Here is a 22,167-nt window from a genome sequence, read left to right on the forward strand (position 1 = left end):
GCAGTAGTGAGAAATGAGACTTCAGTGTGAGGAAATCCCCAGACTGGTGGTCCACACCAGCCTGCTGTTAAACCGCCGAGCAAACCGTCAAAGTAAGTGTGACGCAGCCTCATGAGCCGGATTGAAACTGCTCGTACGTTTATGAAGGCTGATGGATGCTATTCTGACACTGACCCTGATCATTCCCGATACAACTTTTTGAAATTCCCCAACATTTGAAACCTGTCATTTTTAGACATTTAGACTATCGTGGCACTAAAAGTAAAATTCTCTTTACTGACACGTAGGCTACACAAATATAATATTTAATACATATTTTAGCAGGTCCCCTTAATGCTAATATTTGTATTATAAGTAGGGATCGACCGATACTGGTATTTCAAGGATGATACCGATTATTTAGTAGTTAATGAAACCGATGACCGATATCTGGAACCAATATGCATTTACAGTGAAAATGAAAGTCTTTAAGTCAAAATTAAGATTTTGGAATGTTACAAACTTCAACACAAAACTTAGTTTAAATGCTTTAAGCAAGTATTTAATAAATGAGAAACTTTCAACATGATACACGTTCAAAGTCCGATAGTGTTGTGGGCGGGACATTAAGTCAGACTCAGTGCTGAGTGAAACCGAAGCAGACACAGAGCTGGAGCCGAGCCAAAGTAGAACACTTTTTATTTAATTAACTTGGTTATTAGGCAAAATAAAACGCTGATACAGATAATCTGCAAACTGCCAAAAAATGGCCCAATAATCCCTAATTATAATATTCAGAAGGAAAAATAAGTTATTTAAGACAAGGTGGTTTCAAGGTTTTGGATTTTAATACTTTGAATAATACAATTAAGTGGCTTTCATAATAAAAAAAAAGAAATCTGGAATGCTTTCCCCACTTATATATATACACACACACACACACACACACACACACACACACACACACACACACACACACACACACACACACACACACACACACACACACACACACACACAGGCCTTTACGTCACCCTCAGCTCTGGTCAGTGTGATCGGTTGTCCAGCTGACTGGACTGTCTGTTCTATAAATACTCTTTGTGACGTCTGGGGGAACACACAGATTGTTTTCTCACCGCAGCATCAGCCTGTCACTGCTATAGCGACTGACACCATGGAAACCCTGTGGTCACATGAGGGCTTAGCCCAACAACAAAAAAGGGCCCTTCTAAACAGCAGCCGTGTGGTTTTTCTGAACAGCTGTAAAAGATGTCAGCGCCTTATTGTCCAGGTCTCCTTGACATTGTGTCTATATGAGCTTCATTTACAGCATTAGCAGTTGTCTTTTAGCCACTGGCTAAGATAAACATCTCAGAACCTCACTTACTGCACAATTAAAGTCTAAATGCTGAACTTCAATGGTTTAAACAACAGGTTGAACAGAGTTCTCTAACACTGTTATAGGGGCTGGCTAAAAAATATTATTTTCAAGCTTGGGACCGATTCACAAACTTTTTTCCAGCAAAATGCAGAAATACTAATTGAACTGGAAAAAAATTGATTGACAGAGAGAGAGAGAGAGAGAGAGAGAGAGAGAGAGAGAGAAGAGAGAATATTCCTATTTTGTACCTAATTATTTTGCCTTAGGTTCTAACTAGACTCAAGAGCCTGAGATCAAATAGTTTAATTGCCAACATATGGTTTACTGTAATTGTTGTGCATATGACAATAAACAACTTGAAACATTGTCCTCCATACAACCTATAACCGTAGTGTGGCTCTAGACACAAGGTATTTAATGAAAAACATAAAAAATGTAGAGAAGCAAGCGACATGCCTCTCATTTAAATGTTTACAATTACAAACTGTTGTTATATTCACAATTAATTAAGGACTTCATCATTTATCTAATTTAATGTTTAAATTACATCAACAGTTGTACAGGCTAATCAACTACATGATTTTGTGTAGGCCTACATCTGTGCACTATAACAGAGATAGAGAGAGAGAGAGAGAGAGAGAGAGAGAGAGAGAGAGAGAGAGAGAGAGAGAGAGAGGAAAATAAAATGAGAGAAAACAAGAACAGGCAGTTGGGAAACCACATGGGGTTTTCCTGACTATCATCAACACTTTGCATAGACTGCCTTCCTACGTTAACAGCCTCACATGCTGAAAAAGTTCCACCGTAATGTTGGCTTCAACTGTTTGTCTCATTCAAACAGCTTAGTTCATCTTTGCAGAACTTGGAACCTCACAGACATTACGTTAATTATTTTAAGTAATTTCCTCTACATCTTCACTACACTGACAGTTTCACTGGACCAGCAGTATAGCACCAAACGTGACGGTTCTGGATCCATGTCTGCAATGAGCTACTGTACAGTAGACGGGTGCACAGAGCAGTGTCAGCACCCAGAGCTGTGAAGTCAAGCAGGGAGACATGGAGCTGCAACAGATATGAGCACAGGGGTGCCAACTCTGCTCAACTAGTTATAACCCAAACACGGTTTTTCCTTTTGGATTTTTTTAGCAGTGGGGGCTGGTCCGAACATTGACATATAGGCTAAGCATTCTGTAGCAAATAACAATAAATCCACTATTAATTACATTATCTTAATGCAGAGTAAATACTTCAGCATGTAAATAATGCACCTAAAATACAAACGTTCTCCGACATGCACTCTAACTCTAATGCAGCCCTATTTCTGATACCGTGGGGGGCAGAAATTTTGCCGTGGGGGGCCGCCACGGTCAAATCAACATAGAGGAAACACTGCAAACACAATAATACAACACCCCAAATATACACTCAGGGTGCTTTTACACCTGTCTCATTTAGTTTGGTTGAATTGCACTAGATGGAGTATGTGTCCCCCTTGGTGCAGTTCCTTTGGGCAGGTGTGAATGCAGCAATTGCACTCGTATGCGCACCAAAAGTGGACCAAACAAGCATAGGTCTCAGTAACCTTTCAATTGAATTTGTGGTGAGAACGTGATCCGACCTCGAACCGCTCCAACTAGCACTCCGAAAGTCTGAGCTAAACGTCTCCTGTAGTCAGGTGTGCTTTGCAATCTGTGATGCGGATTTCTCTAATACAGATGATGCTGTGTCATTAATAAATTAGTCATGACAAAAGATTTTTCCATATTTTCTTTGTCAGCAATTATAACGTTAACTAGCTTGTTTGGTAGCTTGTTTAATAGCTTGTTGGATAGTTAGTTTGCTAACTTGCCATCCAACATGCTTTCACTGGTTACAGAAAATGAGCTGGTTGGCTTGTTAGTTAGCTTGCTTGCTATGAGGCTCAGTTCTCAGTTCAGCATCATCTGTATTAGAGAAAATAATCACTTTATCCAATGTTTGAAGTGAATAGCTTTACTTGAGTTCTACACTACACTATTCTCTACAACTGTACTATTTTGAATGTATTATCTGTGTCACTTTCAAAAATTGCTCTTGAGCTATTTCATTTTAATTGTCCCCCTCGAATGTTGATGAAATTTACACCCATGTAATGCACATTCATTGTGCATGTTTATGTATGTGTATGCATGTGCACTTGCTTGTCATTTGCATGTCATTTGTAAGCGTACTGTGGAGTTGAGCGTGGTTTGCAATCAGCTGCACTGGAGAGAGGTGTGGGGATAGGTCATTAGAGCAGTGCCAGGTGACTTTATTGTCTCAGCTGATTCTTGTTGGACCAATTACACTCTCCCTTTATATGCAGTAGCGTGCTGGAGCTTCAGCTGGCAGCCGTAGGAGCTGAGAGGGGCTGCTTTGAATTGTTTTCGTGGGCGTTTTTCTTTTCCGTTGATATCCGGGACGATTATGGATTTTTAACGTTGGAAAATTGGTAGTCAAGTGAGGAGTGGAAAGGGGCAGGTTTGGCCGTTGGCCTGAATAGGCCCGGTAACGACTGTCTGTTCCGCTTCTGCTGGATTGCTGTACCAAAGGTCCTAAACCATGGAACATCGATAAATCTGTCAGAATAGACCTTTTTTCACAGCAGACATGTTGACTTGTCATAGTAGGAAAAGCACAGCTGAAATTGATAACCTTAACGATGGCTCAATTCCATCAAATGTCCCAGTAAGCTATTTCAGTGAGTCAGCATGCACAATACCAGGACCTCTCCTAAGTGGAATGCAGCCATCAGTAATGGTTTAATACCAGGACCTCTCCTAAGTGGAATGCAGCCATCATTAATGCTTTTGAATACACCTGTGCTTTTCCTACTATGACATGTCAACATGTCTGCCGTGAAAAAGGTCTATGGCAGGGAGGGAGACTGACTTGGACAGCATGGAGTTTAGTGGGGAAGATGAGAGGGGGGTGGATGAGTGGAAAACAGTTGAGAAAAAGAACAGATACAAATGCACGTAAGAGTGAAAAAGGACAGAGGTAGCGGTAGCTCAGGCGGAACGTAGAGTGAGGGGAGAGAGAAGATAAAGAGAAAGATTCGAGAGTAGAAATTGTGACTGTTATGGTGAGATTTGAGGGAGAGGGGGAAGTAAAGAAAATGGATCCTCTAAAGTCATTAGAGGGCATATTGGAGAAGTATGACCGAGTTCTAGGAGATGGAAATCTTCTTATAGGTTGTAGCAGTCAAGAGCAGATGGGTAAGGCAAAGAAAATGATTGATATTGGAAACATTAAAATTTCCAAAGTGGTCAGAGTGGGTGAGCAGAGGTCTAGTAGGTGCACGGGGGTAATAAGTGGAGTACCTATAACAGTTAGCATGCAGAGTCTAGTGGAGAACATGAGGGTGCAGAATAGGTCCGTAAAGAGTGCAAAAAGAATGAAAAGGGGAGCTGAGAAAAGGGGCACGGAGACCATTTTGATAGAGTTTGACACAAAGGTACTTCCAGAGGAGATATTCTTTGGAGTCATGAAATACAGTGTAAGGGAGTTTATGCCTAAGCCAATGAGATGCTATAATTGGCAGGAATTTGGACATATTGCCAAAATGTGCAAAGGCAAGAGAAGATGTGCTAGGTGTGGGGGTGAGCATGAATACGGAAAGTGCGGTGATGGAGTGAGACCAAAGTGCTGTAATTGTGGAGGCAATTTCATATTACATATTCATAAAAAGTTTCATATGGTACAGATGAAAAATCAAAGGAAGGAAACTGAATATAATAAAGAACAGTTGGCAGTAGTGGGAAATCAATATAAATAGAAAGCGTGGATAGAAAAGAAGAAACTGGTTACTTTTATAGCAGGAGTAATAAATGCAACATACGGGATAAAATGTAAAAATGAAAGGATTCAGGTCATTGCAAAAGCCGCAGAACATCATTTGGTTATGAAAGGATTAAAGTGGGAAGAAGTGAATGATGAACTTAAGAGTGCAGTCAAGTCAAGAGACAGCACGTATAGATTAATACTACTAATGATTTTACTCCTGGTCCAGGCCCTGGTATTGTGCATGCTGACTCACTGGAATAGCTTACTGGGACACTTGATGTCATGGAGCCATCGTTAAGGTTATCTATTTAAGCTGTGCTTTTCCTACTAGGACAAGTCAACATGTCTTCTGTGAAAAAGGTCCATAGTGACTCAATTGGGAGCTCCATTAAGGTAGGGGAGATATGGAGGATAATTAGGAAAATGGGTGGGGATAGGAGAGAATGGAGTTATCCGGTTTTGAATGATGGGGAGGAGGTTGCGGTAACCAATAAAGAAAAGGCAGAGATAATGGTTAAAAACTTTGTTAAAGTACACAGCTCCAATAATCTGGATGAAATGGGGAGGAGAGGACGAGAAAAAAGCAAGGGGGGAAACTTAGAAGCTTTAAGTGTGGTGAACATAATGTACCTTTTTAGCATGGGAGAGTTAACTCGGGCATTGGCTAATACTGATAATACTGCAGCGGGGAAAGATGGAGTATGCTACATCATGTTGAAACATCTAAGTATGGAGGGGCTGAGGAAGCTGTTGTGTCTGTTTAATAAAGTATGGGAAGAGGGAAATATCCCAGAGAGCTGGAAGGACGCAATAATAGTTCCAATAAGAAAACCAGGAAAGGATGAAAGTAAGCCAAAGAAATTACATGACCTATTGCCCTTACATCTAATGTGTGTAAATTGATGGAGCAGATGGTGAATGAGAGAATCATGTAATACTTGGAAAGGAAAGGTATGATGGCTTCCTACCCGAGTGGATTTAGAAGAGGAAGGGCCACTATGGATCCAGATGTATGTCTGGAAGATGACATAAGAAAAGCCCAGGTAAACAAAGAAAAAGTGGCAGCTGTGTTTTTTGATGTAGAGAAGGCATATGCCATTCTACGGAGGGAGGGGCTGATGATCAAGTTGCACAGGATGGGAATTGGAGGAAACATGTTTAATTGGAGTGTGGGCTTTCTGAGGGGGAGAACCATCCAGGTTAAAGTGGGGGCTGAGTTGTCAAGCAAGCACATAGTAGAGAATGGGCCACCCCAGGGGAGTGTTGTTAGGCCTGTTGTTATTCTCTGTTATGATAAATGATATTTTTGTAAATATACCAGAGGGTATAGGAAGATCTCCGTTTGCTGATGATGGGGCCCTGTGGAAAAGAGGGAGAAATGTGGGGCATGCAGTCGACAAAATACAGGAAAGAGTTTGACAGGTGGAGCGATGGGGCATTAAATGGGGATTTAAGTTCTCAGTGGAGAAAACAAAGTTCATGCTTTTTACAAAAAAAAGAATTAGAGAAGATAATGAGGTTAAATTGTATGGAAGTAAACTTAAGAGAGTAAAGAGTTTCCGTTTTTTTGGGAATATATTTTGACTTTAAATTAACATGAAGAAGATGTGAGACAGGTGGAAAATAAATGTAAAAAAGCGATCAATGTCATGAGATGTCTTGCAGGGGTAAAATGGGGAGCTGACTTATATATATATATATATATATATATATATATATATATGTATGTATATGTATGTATGTATGTATGTATGTATGTATGTATGTATATATATGTATGTATGTATGTATGTATGTATGTATGTATATGTATGTAGCTCTAATCAGGTCAAGGTTGGACTATGGAAGTTTAATACATGGGTCAGCTGCCAAATCTTTGCTTGCGGGCCTGGATAGGATTCAGGCTCGGGCTTTGAGGGTGTGTCTGGGGGCAGTTAGAACATCACCAGTGTGCGCCTTGCAATTTGAGGCAGGAGAAATGCCATTAGAGCTCTGTCGACGTCAACTGAGGGCAAATTACTGAATACATTTGAGGGGACATGAAGAGGCTCATCCAGCAAAAAGTGTACGACAGAACTTCTGGGAGAGAGAGAGCACAGAAATTGAGCTTTGGCTGGGTGGGGCATGCAGTGGCAAGAGACTTAGGAGTGCATGGACTTGAGTTTGCTCAAACTGTAATATGGCCTGCGGTGCCTGTGTGGATGATAGAGGATAGAGCTGTAATCGGGCCTTTAAAAGTTCGCCCGACAAGGCCAGAGCCCGACAGAATTCGGCCCGGGCCCGACAAGTACATTTTGATTGACAGCTTTTTAAAAGCCCAAACCCGTTTACAGCCCGACATAATTCAAATGTGCGCACGCACACAGCTCTTTTGCCTTTTGTCAAGAATGAGTCATTTCTCATTATGCACATGGTCAAAAGTTTTCCACACCTCAGACTTTGCTTTCTTTGCCGGTGCAACCAAAATGTAATCGCCAGAAGCTCAGGCCAGCCTCCTTTTCACCTCCTCAGCATCCATTTACGCGCTAATCGAAACGCATCACCTGACCGCTCATTTACCGCGCAACCCGGAGCACAAGCCCGGCCCGGCCCGAGCCCGTGTAAAATGATAGAAATTAAGACCGAACACGTTGGGTCCTGTCTGGTCCCGTCGGGTTCGGACAAAGATCTTCAGCTCTAATAGAGAATATGGTAGTAGATGTGGACTTGCTTAAAATCAAGGCGAGGAAAGAGAGTAGATCTAGTGAGTTAATGTTATGAATATGAAGAAATTAAATATAAGGAATAGGGCTGGGTGATATGGAGAAAATTAAATATCACGATATTTTTGACCAAATACCTCGATATCAATACCGCAACGATATTGTAGTGTTGACTATTGGTGCTTTCACAAAATATTTACACAATGAGATTTTTGATAAATAATCATCAGTAATGTGGATATAATGACTAAGTGGGTAAAGGCAAATAATAGAACAGTTACAACAGTCTGGTAAGTTCAGAAAAGTACATCACTTTACTGTAATGCAGCCTTTAAAACCAGGAAAAGACAACACTTATGTCATATCACGATATCCAAAATCTAAGACGATGTCTAGTCTCACATCACGATATCGATATAATATCGATATATTGCCCAGCTCTAATAAGTAATATGTGCAAATCTTCACACATGGATCAAAGGATCCAGAAACAGGAAACACTGGATCTGCTATTGTAGTCCCAAGTTACAGAGGGGAAGTTTGTAGCCTGGTTGACACCAGACCCTTCTCAGTTGTAACTGAGAGTGGGTCTTGGAAAGGTTCATTTACAGTTCATTTCCAAAGTGGCGTCACCAACGGACGCGGCTCAAATGCCTCTGGGCGCACTGGATAGTCCAACCAATCAGACCAACGATCCGGGTGACGCTGCGCTTCGGTATCCGTCATGTTAAAAGTAAACAAAAAGCTGCTCACCGTCGCTGCGCTATCGTCGTCGCGTAAAGCCCGCCTCAACGGTTGTGATTGGTGTAAAGCCCGCCTCAGCAGTTGTGATTGTTGCCTCGATTTTGGGGATATTGGAAATGGGTTTGAATGGGCTCTTCGCCAGACTGACTTGCAGAGCAAATCTCAAATTTGCCGGAAGTTTGTCAGGGTTTACCCAGGCTAGGAAGTTTGTAGAAGAACATCAAATTTGTTAAGTGTATTTACAGTGGAGCTATGTGCTATATTGATGGCTCTGGAATGGATGGGAGAATATAGACCCTATAGAAGGCCCTAGTCTGTAGTGACTCTCTATCTGCCCTGTACAGTCTAAGATCAGGAACATCTAGTCGACAGGATTTACTCTATGAAAACATGACAGCACATGCAGGAATAAGAAGACAACGTATTAATATTGTATAATGTGGGTTCCTGCTCACATAGGCATTTTGGGTAATGAGAGGGTGGACAAGCTAGCCAAGCAAGCGGTGAGGAGGGGAAACATAGACACAGTTATTAAATATCAAAAACAGAAGGAACGAGCATTGTGTGGAAGGAAATAAACAAAAAGTGGCAACAGCACTGGGAACAACAAAAGGGAAGACATTTATATAACATCCAAAATAGTGTTGGTAATGTAAGGAGAGGAGGAGGAAAGAGGGACAATTGGGCATACTTATTTAAATAGTACGCTTTTCATCATGGGGAAACATCCAACAGGGTTGTGCAATAGTTGTCAAAAACCAGAAACTGTGCAACATGTTTTAACTAAATGTAGGAAATATATGTTAGAGAGAAGGATCATGATGGAGGGAATGAGAAGAACTGGATTGGGAAAACCTTCTGGAATGTGGAGGAGGTGAACAAGGCAGGAGGTATCTGATTAGTTTGTTAACGGTAGCTGAGTTGTTGGACTGAGAATCTGAGTAACTAGCTGGCAACTGTAGGTGAAAATGTGACACCAGTAGTTGGCGGTAGTGCAACGCAATGAGAAGAAGAAGAAGAAGAAGAAGAAGAAGAAGAAGAAGAAGAAGAAGAGGAAGAAGCCACACACCACAGACAGCAGGAAGCTGTACCTCTGAGCAACAGGACTGTGCGTGAGATAACGGAGAAACCAGAAGCGCACGGTCAGAGTGCGTGCGAGTTTATGTTGTAAATATTTGAGCAATCAGAAAATGAATATTATGGTTTGTGATTCGACTGTCTTGGCTGTGGTTTGTGCAAAGGGTGACCCACAGTGCCAGCAATACTTGCTACGTGTATATTTCACATTCATATATTAGTTTTGGTGGTTTTGTGCAGTGGTGGAGGAAATATTCAGATTCTTTACTTCAGTAAAGAATCTTTTTTTTTACCACACTGTAAAAAATACACATGTTACAAGTAGAGCTGGGCAATATATCGATATTATATCGATATTGTGATATGAGACTAGATATCGTCTTACATTTTGGATATCGTAATATCGTGATATGACATAGTTGTTGTCTTTTCATGGTTTTAACTTACTTACCAGACTGTTGTAACTGTTCTATTATTTGCATTTACCCACTTAGTCATTATATCCACATTACTGATGATTATTTATCAAAAATCTGATTGTGTAAATATTTTGTGAAAGCGCCAATAGTCAACACTACAATATCGTTGCGGTATCAATATCGAGGTATTTGGTCAAAAATATTGTGATATTTGATTTTCTCCATATCACCCAGCCCTACAAGTAAAAGTCCTGCATGGAAAATGGTACTTATGTAAAAGTGTGTAAGTATCATCAGGAAAAATGTACATAATTAAAGTATTACAAGTAAAATTACTCGATGCAGTAAAATCCTCACATTTTAGAAACTTAATTATCAAAACTGTTCTGTTGATCAACTAAGTGTTTAATAACTGTATATTGACTCTTAACTACATTCACCATTTTATATAGACTGTCTTTTCATACTCATTGTGTTATCACTGACCTACATCACTAACTAGAGATGCACGGCCGGTGACCGGAATTAGCCGGTTTTCACGTGCTCGGGCATGACCGGCGACCGGCAGGTCAGTCTGACATACGCCGATTTCATACCGGTCAACGCTACAATTAACCGACAACATACGTTATACGAGTTACAGTTCTCAAGGACCCACGCACACACGGACGCGACAGCACAGTCTCTTTTATCGTTCTCTCAACTTTTCCGTCGTGTCGCGCGTACTCGCTCGCGGTGTGAAGTCTGAATTAATCTGTAACGTGTCAGCTGTTTGGAAATTCTTCAGCGTGTGTGTGCAGAAGATAACAAGTTTGCAATATGCAACACCTGCAAGGAAAAAGTAGGGCGTGGAGGGACGTCACCAAAAACCAAAATAATTTTTTTTTGTTGGATATTGGATGTGAAACATTGCACTTTAGATGGGTGTGAATTTCCCACACCAGGAGTAATTTATATAGTTCTATTTTATAGTGATCCATTATCTGTTAAAAAAAAATGCAAAATGTTCTATTAAAGAAAAGATAGCAAATAAATATTTGTGTGTGCTGTAAAGTGGTAAGAACAAATGAAATCGGAATCGGCTAAAATCGGTATCGGCTGGCCTCACTCAAAGAAAATCGGAAATCGGAATCGGCCTAGAAAGTTGTAATCGGTGCATCTCTATCACTAACTAGACCACAACTTGCACTAACTGTATATTGACTCTTCACTACATCTCAGCAGTGTTATAGACTGTCTATTAATGTATATTGTGTTGTTATTATTACTTTCGCATATCCTCCAACTTTCTTACACCTCCCTTCGCGCCGGCTTTGTAATGCCTACTTAATCTGCACTTTATGTAGCCCATTGTATTCTGTTTTCTTGTATTTTATTGTATGTGAAACTGTAGGTTGTCCTGCACGCTTATGCTTTTCTTGGCCAGGTCGTTGTTGCAAATGAGAACCTGTTCTCAACGGCCTACCTGGTTAAATAAAGATTAAATAAAAAATAAATTAAATAATGGTCTAATCATCTCAGCTGGACTTACAGTTATATTGTTGGCTAGTTTCATTTATAAGAAAACATCAGATTTGATAAACTACATGTGTTTTGTGTGCAGAAATCTTAATGTGTAAAGTAACTAGTGTATTGTAGAAGTAGAAAGTGGCATGAAAAGAAAAGACTCAAGTAAAGTACAAGTACCTCAAATTTGTACTTCGGTACAGTACTTGAGTAAATGTACGTGGTTCCACCACTGGTTTTGTGTTTTATTGATCTGCTGCATTTTAGTGTGTGCTGAGACAGACCGTGTGACTGAGCAGCTTAAAGACACACTGCCGTGACTTTGTGAAAGTGTGGAGGAACCTCTTGTGTTATTAGTGGTGAATGACATAACTGATGTCTGACATCATGAACTTTTGACTGTCCCCTGTCTGAACTCTAGAACCTTTGACTGTCCCCTCCTTTGGAGCTTCAGTCTCAGATATATTTTCTCTATTGATGCAACATGATATCATGACTTCGCTTAAACATACACGCTACTTTCACTTTAAGCCAAGTGGCGTGTTATCTGTACGCATTTTGACCACCCCAACCAATTATGTTGATTTTCGCCCTTTCATACTACTCGCTACGTAGCGAGTAACGAGTAGTATGAAAGGGCGAAAATCCATGTAGGGTGGTTGGTCGGGGTGGTGGATCGGTCAAACACAGGACTTTCACCCAGGAGACCGGGGATTGTGCCCCGCGTGTCACGTTTCCTAAACTCAACCGTTGCTTTGTTTTTTACTAAACCCAAACCCGTTCTTCTTTTCCTAAACCCAACCCGTTCTTCTTTTCCTAAACCTAACCCGTTCTTCTTTTCCTAAACCCAACCCGTTCTTCTTTTCCTAAACCTAACCCGTTCTTCTTTTCCTAAACCCAACCCCATTCTTCTTTTCCTAAACCCAAACCCCGTTCTTCTTTTCCTAAACACAACCCGTTCTTCTTTTCCTAAACCTAACCTGTTCTTCTTTTCCTAAACCCAACCCGTTCTTCTTTTCCTAAACCCAACCCGTTCTTCTTTTCCTAAACCTAACCCATCCGCTGTATACGGCGCTCAAAATGCGTACAGATAGGCACACCACTTGACTTTAGAAAGTGGCGTGTATGTTTACGTGATAACACGCCACGGCATGTGGCTTTAGAAAGTGTTGTGTATGTTTACGCGAAGTCATGTGAGGTTGCAGACTGCCTTCCGCTGTATACAGCCAAGAAATAAATTCACACACAATCACAAGGTAATGTAAGTCGATGGAGGCCAAACGGCGTTGACAAACATTGCTAAAAAGTGAGTATGCGTCTTGATAACACGCCAAAATGGCATACGAATTGGCGTGTCATACATATGCCACTTAATGAGATCAGTCTGATTGATGCCATGTTCACTGTGCCTGCACCATTTAGAATTTTGTCCAAAATCCAGTCATTTGCAACATTTGACATTAAAATTCTGTAGGTTTCAGTAATGAATTCATAAAGAGGCACCAGGGACAGGCAGATTAAGAGGTAAATGAAAGGACAGGAAATGAAAAAAAGGAACTGTGAACCACAGTTCCAGTACATCACACCTCCCTCGCTCTTCCATCTGTAAAGTGAGCCCTGGCACAGCAACATGCATGTCTCCCACGGTCTATCACGATTTCATTTGATTTTCTCAACAAACAGGACCTGCTCAGAATGCGTGGGAGGGAGTCACGGCTAAATTTAGCCTCTTACCAAAGACATGTACACAACAAGGGCTCAGCCTGAGCGAGTGAGCAACAGTCACTCCTCAGCTACACCACACACTGCTCTGGTGCTTCACATGCATCAAGCACAAAATCAATTTCAAATCAAATTCAATTTTTATTTATTTTTTTAACCTGGGGGCTGTTTCACAAAAGCAGAATTTATAAATCCAGGATAAAGCGATAAAGCGATAAAGCGAGGCTTGACCTAGTCCAATCTGTGCAGCATGGCTCGGTGTGTTTCACGACGGCCAAGCCAGGCTGAGGAGGAGCGACTAGGTTGAGCCAGGCTGAAGTAATTCAGATAGATGCACGTTCACGGCTTTCTTTAACAGTCAAGGCTAAATTGAGCCAGGATAATCCGCTATCTAGGTTTTGAGAAATAGCCCTCGGGCCATTTACCAGATCTGTGTTGTCAATGAAAACTTTGCTGCAAGACCTTTTGGACAACATGAAAGTTTTAACATATGATAAATGTGATGAAAATAAAGTCACCACGCTGGTACTGACTCACAACTAACAAACAAACCAGACTGTACACTAGAAGACAAATGGTTGGGCTTAATGACATCATGAAATGTCTTTAAACAGTGTCACGTGCACTGTGTGTGTGTGTGTGTGTGTGTGTGTTGGTGTAAATATTTTCCTAGACACACCTGCAGGATCTTACACAGAGGCAGTTTTGAGTACTTTGACAGGTGGTTATGTCTGTGGACAGATATGTGACAGCAATAGCAGATTTGGCGTTTAGTTTATAATGGTGGCCTCTGGGGAAAATGCTTTTTGGCAGCGCAACAGCAAGGCGTTGGAGTGACGGCGTTGGATCCAGCTGTCTTAATCCATCTATGAATGGTTAAATAGTCTTGCTTTGAGACATTTTCAGCCCTATTTTAACGATCTAAGCGCACGGCGTGAAACGCATGGCGCAGGTGTGTTTAGGGAGTGTACGAATCTACTTTTGCTAATTTAACCGCGGGAAAAAAGGGTCCGTGCGCCAGGCGCGTGGTTCAAAAGGGTTGTACTTCACTAAACCTGCTTTCTGAAACAGACCCCAGAACACACCTCTCTGTAAGACCAGCACGCTCATGGGCACAGAGATGGGCGCAGGTGCATTTGCTATTTAAACGACGTGGCCGCTGGACAGGAAATTGACAACTGCGTCAGTCTTAAACTAGCAAAGGCTCTTGCGTCGGGCTTTGCGCTGCGCCAGGTGCAAGATAGGGCCCTTTATGTCATCAGGGTCCTCGGTTTAGAGCGATAGGTTTGCAACTGTATTTAAGTTGGGTACTTTCGGGGAGCCTGGGTAGCTCACCTGGTAGAGCGTGCGCCCCATGCTCATTCCTCAGTACCTCAGTATGTCAGTACCCCCTCCCTCTCCCCTTTCGTGTCGAAGCTGTTCTATCAATAAAGGCCTAAAATGCCACAAAAGGTTGGTACTTTGTCCATAGGTCGTGCTGGTAGCAGCCACAGTATATTTTGTTGGGAGAGTTTAATAGTGTAAAGCGACACACAAGACCTAACATCCTGTCATTGTAGGAAAAGCATGCGTTGGCCTATTAATAACATTTAACAAGGCTCCACTAGTTTACAATAAGAGTGTCTCACTAAGCCATGCCAGTGGGACAGTGAGCCAGTGCATAATACCAGCACCCTGAAACTGAAGCAGCGAAATGGAATTCAGCCATCATTCATTGTTTTATTTACACCCGTGCTTTTTCAGTAGCCTAGCTAATAACAATAGCTATAGACAACTCAAACCTTCCCTTTGGAATAGGCCGACATTCGAGACTTGTGACTCTGTTTAAAGTTAAACATTGTTAGCACCATATAGCAACGAATAGAACGTATTACTATTTTTTGGGTAACAGCAATCAAAACATACAAATAATAGCCTATTAAAATGTGTGTGTGTAGGCTGATGTGTAATCATATCTATGATGTGTAATGAGAAAAAACGTTTAGTGAACATCTGTGACAGGTGACAGAATCGAATGGGTGACAGAATACGACGAAGCACCCGTTTCCAGTCAGGCCTACTTGTGGGCTAAAGGGGTGTAACAAGCAAGAAGCTGGCGGACTTTTCACACACTGTCTTGTCTGCGGTACCGTTGGCTACCATTACAGAACTCGTTGGAGGCTTGAGCACCAGAGCAGGAGCGCGAGCAGCGTATTTCCTCTACCGTACCGTAGCCTACCTCTAAAGTGCGGATCTCCCGCCGGGTGAAGTCACTGGATGCGGCGCAACCGGTCCTGAGAGCCCGCAGACTGGAGAGGGAGATGTCCACCAGGTTCTGGATGAGTCTGCACTGCTTCAGAGCCTCCCGGGCCCCGTCGCTTTCTGTCCCGCTGTGGACCATGCTGTCTCCTCTGGCCGTGTCTCTGTCCATTCCCTTTACATCGGCGCGGCTTGTGTCACACAGCGACCTGAAGACGAGTCGCACACTACTGCTGCTGCTGCTTCCTCTAAAGCCAGCATCGCCTCAAAGCCGTTTCCGCGTTTGGGTCTCCCACAGCCTCCTTCACCGAGCTAACCGAAGGAAGAACAAGACAGCACAAGTTTAACGCTGTTGTAACCTAGCTACACATTTAACCAAAGACTTAAACTTAATTAAGCAAACATAGAGGATAAGTCAATAGATTAATAAAGCACTGAAAAATAGTTAAAGTGCTTAGAGAGATGCAAAAAAATATATACAATCAAATGGATACACGAAAAAGTTAATGGAGCTACATAAGAAATGGAAAACAGAGAATGTAGGCCTATCTGTAATTCTCTAACAAAATATCAGTGGAGGGGGAATATGTATGGTGGGGGAGGCGGGGGTGCTATATTCCATATTGGGGCAACATTTTTTTTAAATGCAATATGGATGCATTTAAGGGATGATACATTTGATTTTAATTTAAAAAAAAATAAGAATAACTTATTTTAAGGACATCAATTACAACATAGCCTACAGCCAATATCAGGCACGTGCAGGGAGGGAGGGAGGGAGGGGGGGGCGGAGGGTGCTTGAGCACCTGCCCTTGCCCCTTGATGCCCAAAGTGCCCTTTTGTCAAGGAAAAAAAAATTTAAAATTTAATTAAAGGCCCTTTTGTGAAGGCCTGCCCAAATCTAACTATTAGTAAATTAATGAATAATAATTTATTCGTAAATAAAATGAACCACATGATGACCTTTCACCTGATACCTCGTCCAGACCGGGACGATTTGCCGCACGCGCGTTTTTTTTAATATTGCACCAGAAGGAGAGGATCTTCAATACCGCGGCTGCTGGTAAGTGCTGTTCTCAGCGAAGCGGTGTGTTTGTAATGTATACTGATTATTATTATTATTATTATTATTATTATTTTACAAGAACGACGTGAAGAGAGCATGGAGCTGTTGTTTATATTGCTGTGTGCAGGGGTTAAATTGGGCCGGGGCTCTCCGGGGCTCAAGCCTGCTCGTTTGTCCGGATGTGTCTAAATATGTCACAATTTAGTCTCGGCGGAGATAAGACATTAGTACAATCAGAACACGGCAACAACCCGCCCAGAACTGCAGACAATTCCCCGCGGGTCAACTACATAACGCCAAAGTGTCTCCGTCGGTAGATAAAATGCCTTCTATAAAGCTAAAAACCCGTTGGCAGCGGTGTAAGCCCGGTGCTCGGAAGCTCCACCGGCCGCTACGAGTTCATGTCGCTGACCAAGCCGTGGAACCAGTTCTCGCTGTCGCATCTCCTCCAGCGGCAGGGCTCCGAGCCGGCCACGGAGAGCCCCACTCGGCGCCGTCTGTCTGTGTGTGTGTGTGCGCGCGCGCACGTGTGTGTGTTGTAGTAAAGAGGGAGATTGGGAGAAGGAAGTTTGTGTGGTGGACCTGGTCACCACAGACCCAAATCTTAGCAGCTGTTGCTACTGTCATATGCTGCACTCTTCATGTGGCACATTATGTTTGGCACATTGTATGGGTCACTTCTTATATCATAACAAGGTAATACAATGTGTAATCAAGTGATGATTGATTAACAGTAATGTAAATGCTAAATGCCCCAATACCTGTTGATACTACAACAATGCAAAGTATAGGCTCTTAACCTTGCAGTTTTGCACATATCATGTAAGACTCAATTTATCCATTTCTTTGCACAAAACTCTCCAGAAAGTGCCATTTAGCGGTTTATTTTTCAATTTTTTTTTCCCTGGGGGGCATACACCCGGACCCCCCTAGGGAGAGCCCCCCCACATAACAAATCCCAATTTAACCCCTGCTGATAAGGCATTAAATAAAACTATACTGTACTGTAGGAAACGGGCCACGTTGATTTTGTATAATGACGATGTCCTAGACAGAGTTTACTATTCTTTACTATTCTGTATAACAGAGAAGAAAAAGCCTTCAGATTGGGACAATTTAAGACACTTCAGTTTGTAATTCCAGAGTTATTAATAGGTGCAAAGAAAATTGTTTTTTAAACTTTTGACCTTATAATGGTCTTTTCTATTCTGATTCTTTTACAAAACTGCATAACAACATTTACTGCCATATAAATACAGAAGCATCCGTATCGATACACGTATCAGAAAGGAATGTGTCACAATATATTGATGTATTGATATTTTGAGCACAGCCCTATTTGAAGCCTTGTTCCATGTGCCCCTTTTATACTTTGAGCACCTGCCCCTCCAAAGGTCTCTGCACGGCCCTGGCCAATATAATATATGGTGAAAATGTGCACCGGACAACTTGGATTTATAAAGCAGGCATCTTCTAAACATTAGTTTCAATCTCGCATTGCAGCGCTGTGGAGTAAATGTAAGTCTGGCTACACCACACGGGATAGGAGAAAAAAAACGCTCTGGGTTGTTTGCATTTCTGTGACTATATATTTAACTTTTAAATGTTTATGAAACTGTGTAATGTTCCATCTGATGATCATAAATGACCTGTAACAGCAAACGAGACTAAATGCCGCGCACTATTTACCTCGGAACTCGGAAGCCGGAACTGGGAATGACGTCATACCCGAGTTGAATGCGTTCTATTTAAAAGTCAGATTTTCATTGTTTTCATCAGCTCTAGCCCGGTTAGCTATTGTTAGCAACCAGTTGATAACAACGCATTACGCGTTTTTTTTGTGCATGCAAACAGCTTAACAACATGTCCACAGATAGAAGTTGGACATGCCTGTGTGAACGATTTAGTGACACAAATAAGACAGGAGTGCTGATAACTTTATGTTACTGCAGCTTTCACAACTGTTGATACAGGGGGCAGCCATGTTGGATTTTGAACTCGGCTACTGCGAGGTTGTACGAGTTCCGAGCTTGTAAATCCGAGGTCAGGGGGCGTTTCCGACTTTGACCTCGTAAAAAAACGAGTTCCGAGGTAAATAGAACGCGGCATTACAGTGAAAAGAACCCTAGTTTTATATAGTTTTTATTAATGCCTCTGCCCGGGTCCGATTTTTTCCCACAAAGTCACAAAATGAGTTACGGCAGGTAGAGGGCGCTACAGAGCACACATTCTGATGGGTCACAGATTTCGGCGTAACACCGGAAAAGCCTGTAGTGAGTATCCAGCCAGTTAAAAGGTAGCAGGAGATTTCTTTATATAGGCCTACTTTTATTTTAGAAGTAGTAAGCCTAGTTATGGCTGATACTGGGGCAGGGCCATCACAGGAAAGAAGGAAATAAACGGAGAACAACTGAAAGGGAAAGTGACAGATGGAGACAATTACGGGATTGTAAATGATTCAAAACCCACCCCGAATTGGCCCTCAGATATGTAATATGTCTATTTTATTCATTAAATAACTTTACAATGCGCAATGTTGTTGTAGTCAGTTTTCATGTTGTTTTAGTAAGTGTTTGTGTTGGCCTACTATTTTCTTTTCCCTTGTCCCCCTGTACTGAAGATCTTTGCCCGAACCCAACGGATTCAGTCAGGTTTGGTCTTAATTTCTATCATATTACACGGGCTCAGGCTGGGCTCGGGCTCAGGCTGGGCTCAGGCTGGGCTCAGGCTGGGCTCGGGCTGGGCTCGGGCTGGGCTCGGGCTCGGGCAGGGCTCAGGCTGGGCTCGGGCTGGGCTCGGGCTGGGATCGGGCTGGGCTCAGGCTGGGCTCGGGCTGGGCTCGGGCTGGGCTCGGGCTGGGCTCGGGCTGGGCTCCGGCTGGGCTGGGCTCGGGCTGGGCTCCGGATTGCGCAGTAACTGAGCGGTCAGGTGATGCGTTTCGATTAGCGTGAAAATAGATGCTGAGGAGGTGGAACGGAGGACTTATTTTATTTCTTTGTTCCAACTTCTAAGTGGCCAATAGCCTACGTTAGGCATGGATAAATGATAAAAAATGTATAAATGACTCATTCTTGACAAAAAGCGAACGTGCTGTGTGTGTGCGTACATTTGAATAATGTTGGGCTGTAAAAAGCTGTCAATCAAAATGTACTTGTCGGGCTCAGGCCGAATTCTGTCGGAGTCGGGCCGTGTCGGGCCGAACTTTTAAGGCCCGATTACTGCTCTACCCTGTACCTGTGTAAAGCGTCCGTGGGTTTTGGTGAAATGCGCTATATTAATCTAAGTTATTACGTTCGTCGCTACAACTCGTACAGCTCGTTACACAGTGACAGTGATAACGTTGCCCGGTTTAGCTCACGATACATCCAAAGTAGGCTAAGTTACCGTATGCAACACTTGAAATGCAACGATGCATCTGTAACGTATTCTCTTATTGTAAATGAACCACTTTAAACCAGTCACATTCGTCTTGGGCGGCGCTAAGCTCCGAAAAAAAGGACTGTGGCTCTGCTAAATAGTCTCGGGAAGGAACTTGTTTTGGTGGAACATTTGCACCCCGCGAAAGAAAACGTCACATACAATATCAAATGAAGTTAACTGTTGACATAATACAGTAACGTGAGGTATTTAAATCAGCTGGATGCATGGTTAAACTTCATTTGCTCATACCACTGTATCGCCGTGTGTAAATTGTCCACAGCAATCCCACCAATCGGTCTCAAAACGTCCCAGTTAGAGAGGAAACGCCGTAAACATATTCTTTGTAAATCTTTACAATCATTCCCCAGAAGAACCAAGCAGGCCTGCCTTATTGCAGCATCCACATTTTCTTCAAAACGTGTCATTTTCAGTGTGTAGCTCGCAGACTCAAAGTTTGTTGTTTGTTGGGATTTTGAGAACAGAGACACACAAAGAGCGGAAGGCGAGGGACCTCACGCGCCGGATGTCAGGCAGTTATCCTGGAAATGTACTTCCGTTGATCCAGACTCCCTCTTTATCTATCATATTTACCTCCCATAATCTTCGGGACTACTTTCATCATCATACAGGCCAGCATATACAGACCCTTTCCAAAAAATTTGAATATCATGGAAAAGTTTATTTATTTCCATAATTCCATTCAAAACATTAAACTTCCATAGATTATAGATTCAGGGCCCACAACTTAAACGATTTCAAGTATTTAGTTGTTTATTTGTACATGATTTGGGCTTCCAGCTCATAAAACCCACGAAAACAGGATTTCAAAAAGTTTGAATACTGTGAAGAAATCACCATAAGAAGGACTGGACTGTTGGCCAGTGGTCCAAGGTCCTCTTCTCCGATGAAAGTAAAGTGTGCCTTTCATTCGGGAATCAAGGTCCAAGGGTTTGGAGGAAGACGGGTGAGGAACAGAACCCAAGCTGCTTGAGGTCCAGTGTGAAATCTCCACAGTCAGTCATGATTTGGGGTGCAATGTCCAGTTCAGGTGTTGGTAAACTCTGCTTTCTTAAATCCAAGGTCACCGCATCAGTCTAGCAGAATGTTTTAGAGGACTTCATGATTCCTTCTGCTGAGGATCTGTATGGAGATGCAGATTTCATCTTCCAGCAGGACCTGGCCCCTGCCCATACCACCAGAAGCACCAAAACCTGGTTTGATGCCCATGCCATCACAGTGCTTGACTGGCCAGCCAACTCGCCGGACCTAAACCCCATTGAGAATCTATGGGGTATTATCAAGAGGAAAATGAGGGGCACCAGACCCAAAAACAAAGAAGAGCTGACAGCAAGCATCAAGGAAATCTGGGCTTCCATAACTCCCAGGCAATGCCACAGCTGATTGGCTCAATGCCACGGCGCATCGAGGCAGTGATTAAGGCAAAGGGATTCCCTACCAAGTATTGAAGATTGACGTATCGTTTTGAAAGTACCATATTCTGATTGATTTGATGTGATCCTAATTTCTTTTTTTTCTGCAAAAACTGAGAAGTAAATGGTGATTTCTTTACAGTATTCTAATTTTTTGAAATCCTGTTTTCGTGGGTTTTATGAGCTGGAAGCCCAAATTATGTACAAATAAACAACTAAATACTTGAAATCGTTTAAGTTGTGGGCCCTGAATCTATAATCTATGGAAGTTTAACGTTTTAAATGGAATTATGGAAATAAATAAACTTTTCCATGATATTCTAATTTTTTGGAAAGGGTCTGTACTTTATGGTACATGCATTGCATTAACGAAAGAAAAAATATCTTGTAATTATAAGTTACTAAGTTACAAGATCAGGTTTACTTCCGACATCAAACAAAAAAGGAAATGGTTCACGAAGCTTCATTCAGCTATCACTAATTTAATCTGCTTGCATTTCCTTATTACAGAAGTGTTCTTGCAGGAAGAGAGTGACTTCCAGCAGTTTAGCAGCTCATTGACATAATATTAATTCCATCCAGATTAAGTAACATACATATTTCCCAGTGTCTCATACCGAGAAGCAAATAAAAGCAGATTAAATCATCACTGCCCACTAAGCTCGCGGCGATTGAT

At 42.1% G+C, this 22,167-nt stretch overlaps 1 protein-coding gene across 2 annotated transcripts in view; it reads right to left on the reverse strand.

Annotated features, from left to right (window-relative positions):
- The window catches only part of LOC120548432 (kinase suppressor of Ras 1-like), a 72,118-nt gene extending 56,285 nt beyond the window's left edge, over positions 1–15,833 (reverse strand). Inside the window, exon 1 of one of the 2 annotated variants that reach the window (XM_039784695.1) lies at positions 15,556–15,833. In XM_039784695.1, the coding sequence (XP_039640629.1) occupies positions 15,556–15,747 (192 nt within the window). In that variant the 5' untranslated portion in view covers positions 15,748–15,833. The remainder of the gene's footprint in view (positions 1–15,555) is intronic. The other variant, XM_039784702.1, reaches the window with a different exon arrangement.
- Between the last annotated feature and the right edge of the window lie 6,334 nt (positions 15,834–22,167).

This window comes from Perca fluviatilis, chromosome 2 (assembly GCF_010015445.1).
Source record: "Perca fluviatilis chromosome 2, GENO_Pfluv_1.0, whole genome shotgun sequence".
NCBI lineage: Eukaryota > Metazoa > Chordata > Actinopteri > Perciformes > Percidae > Perca > Perca fluviatilis.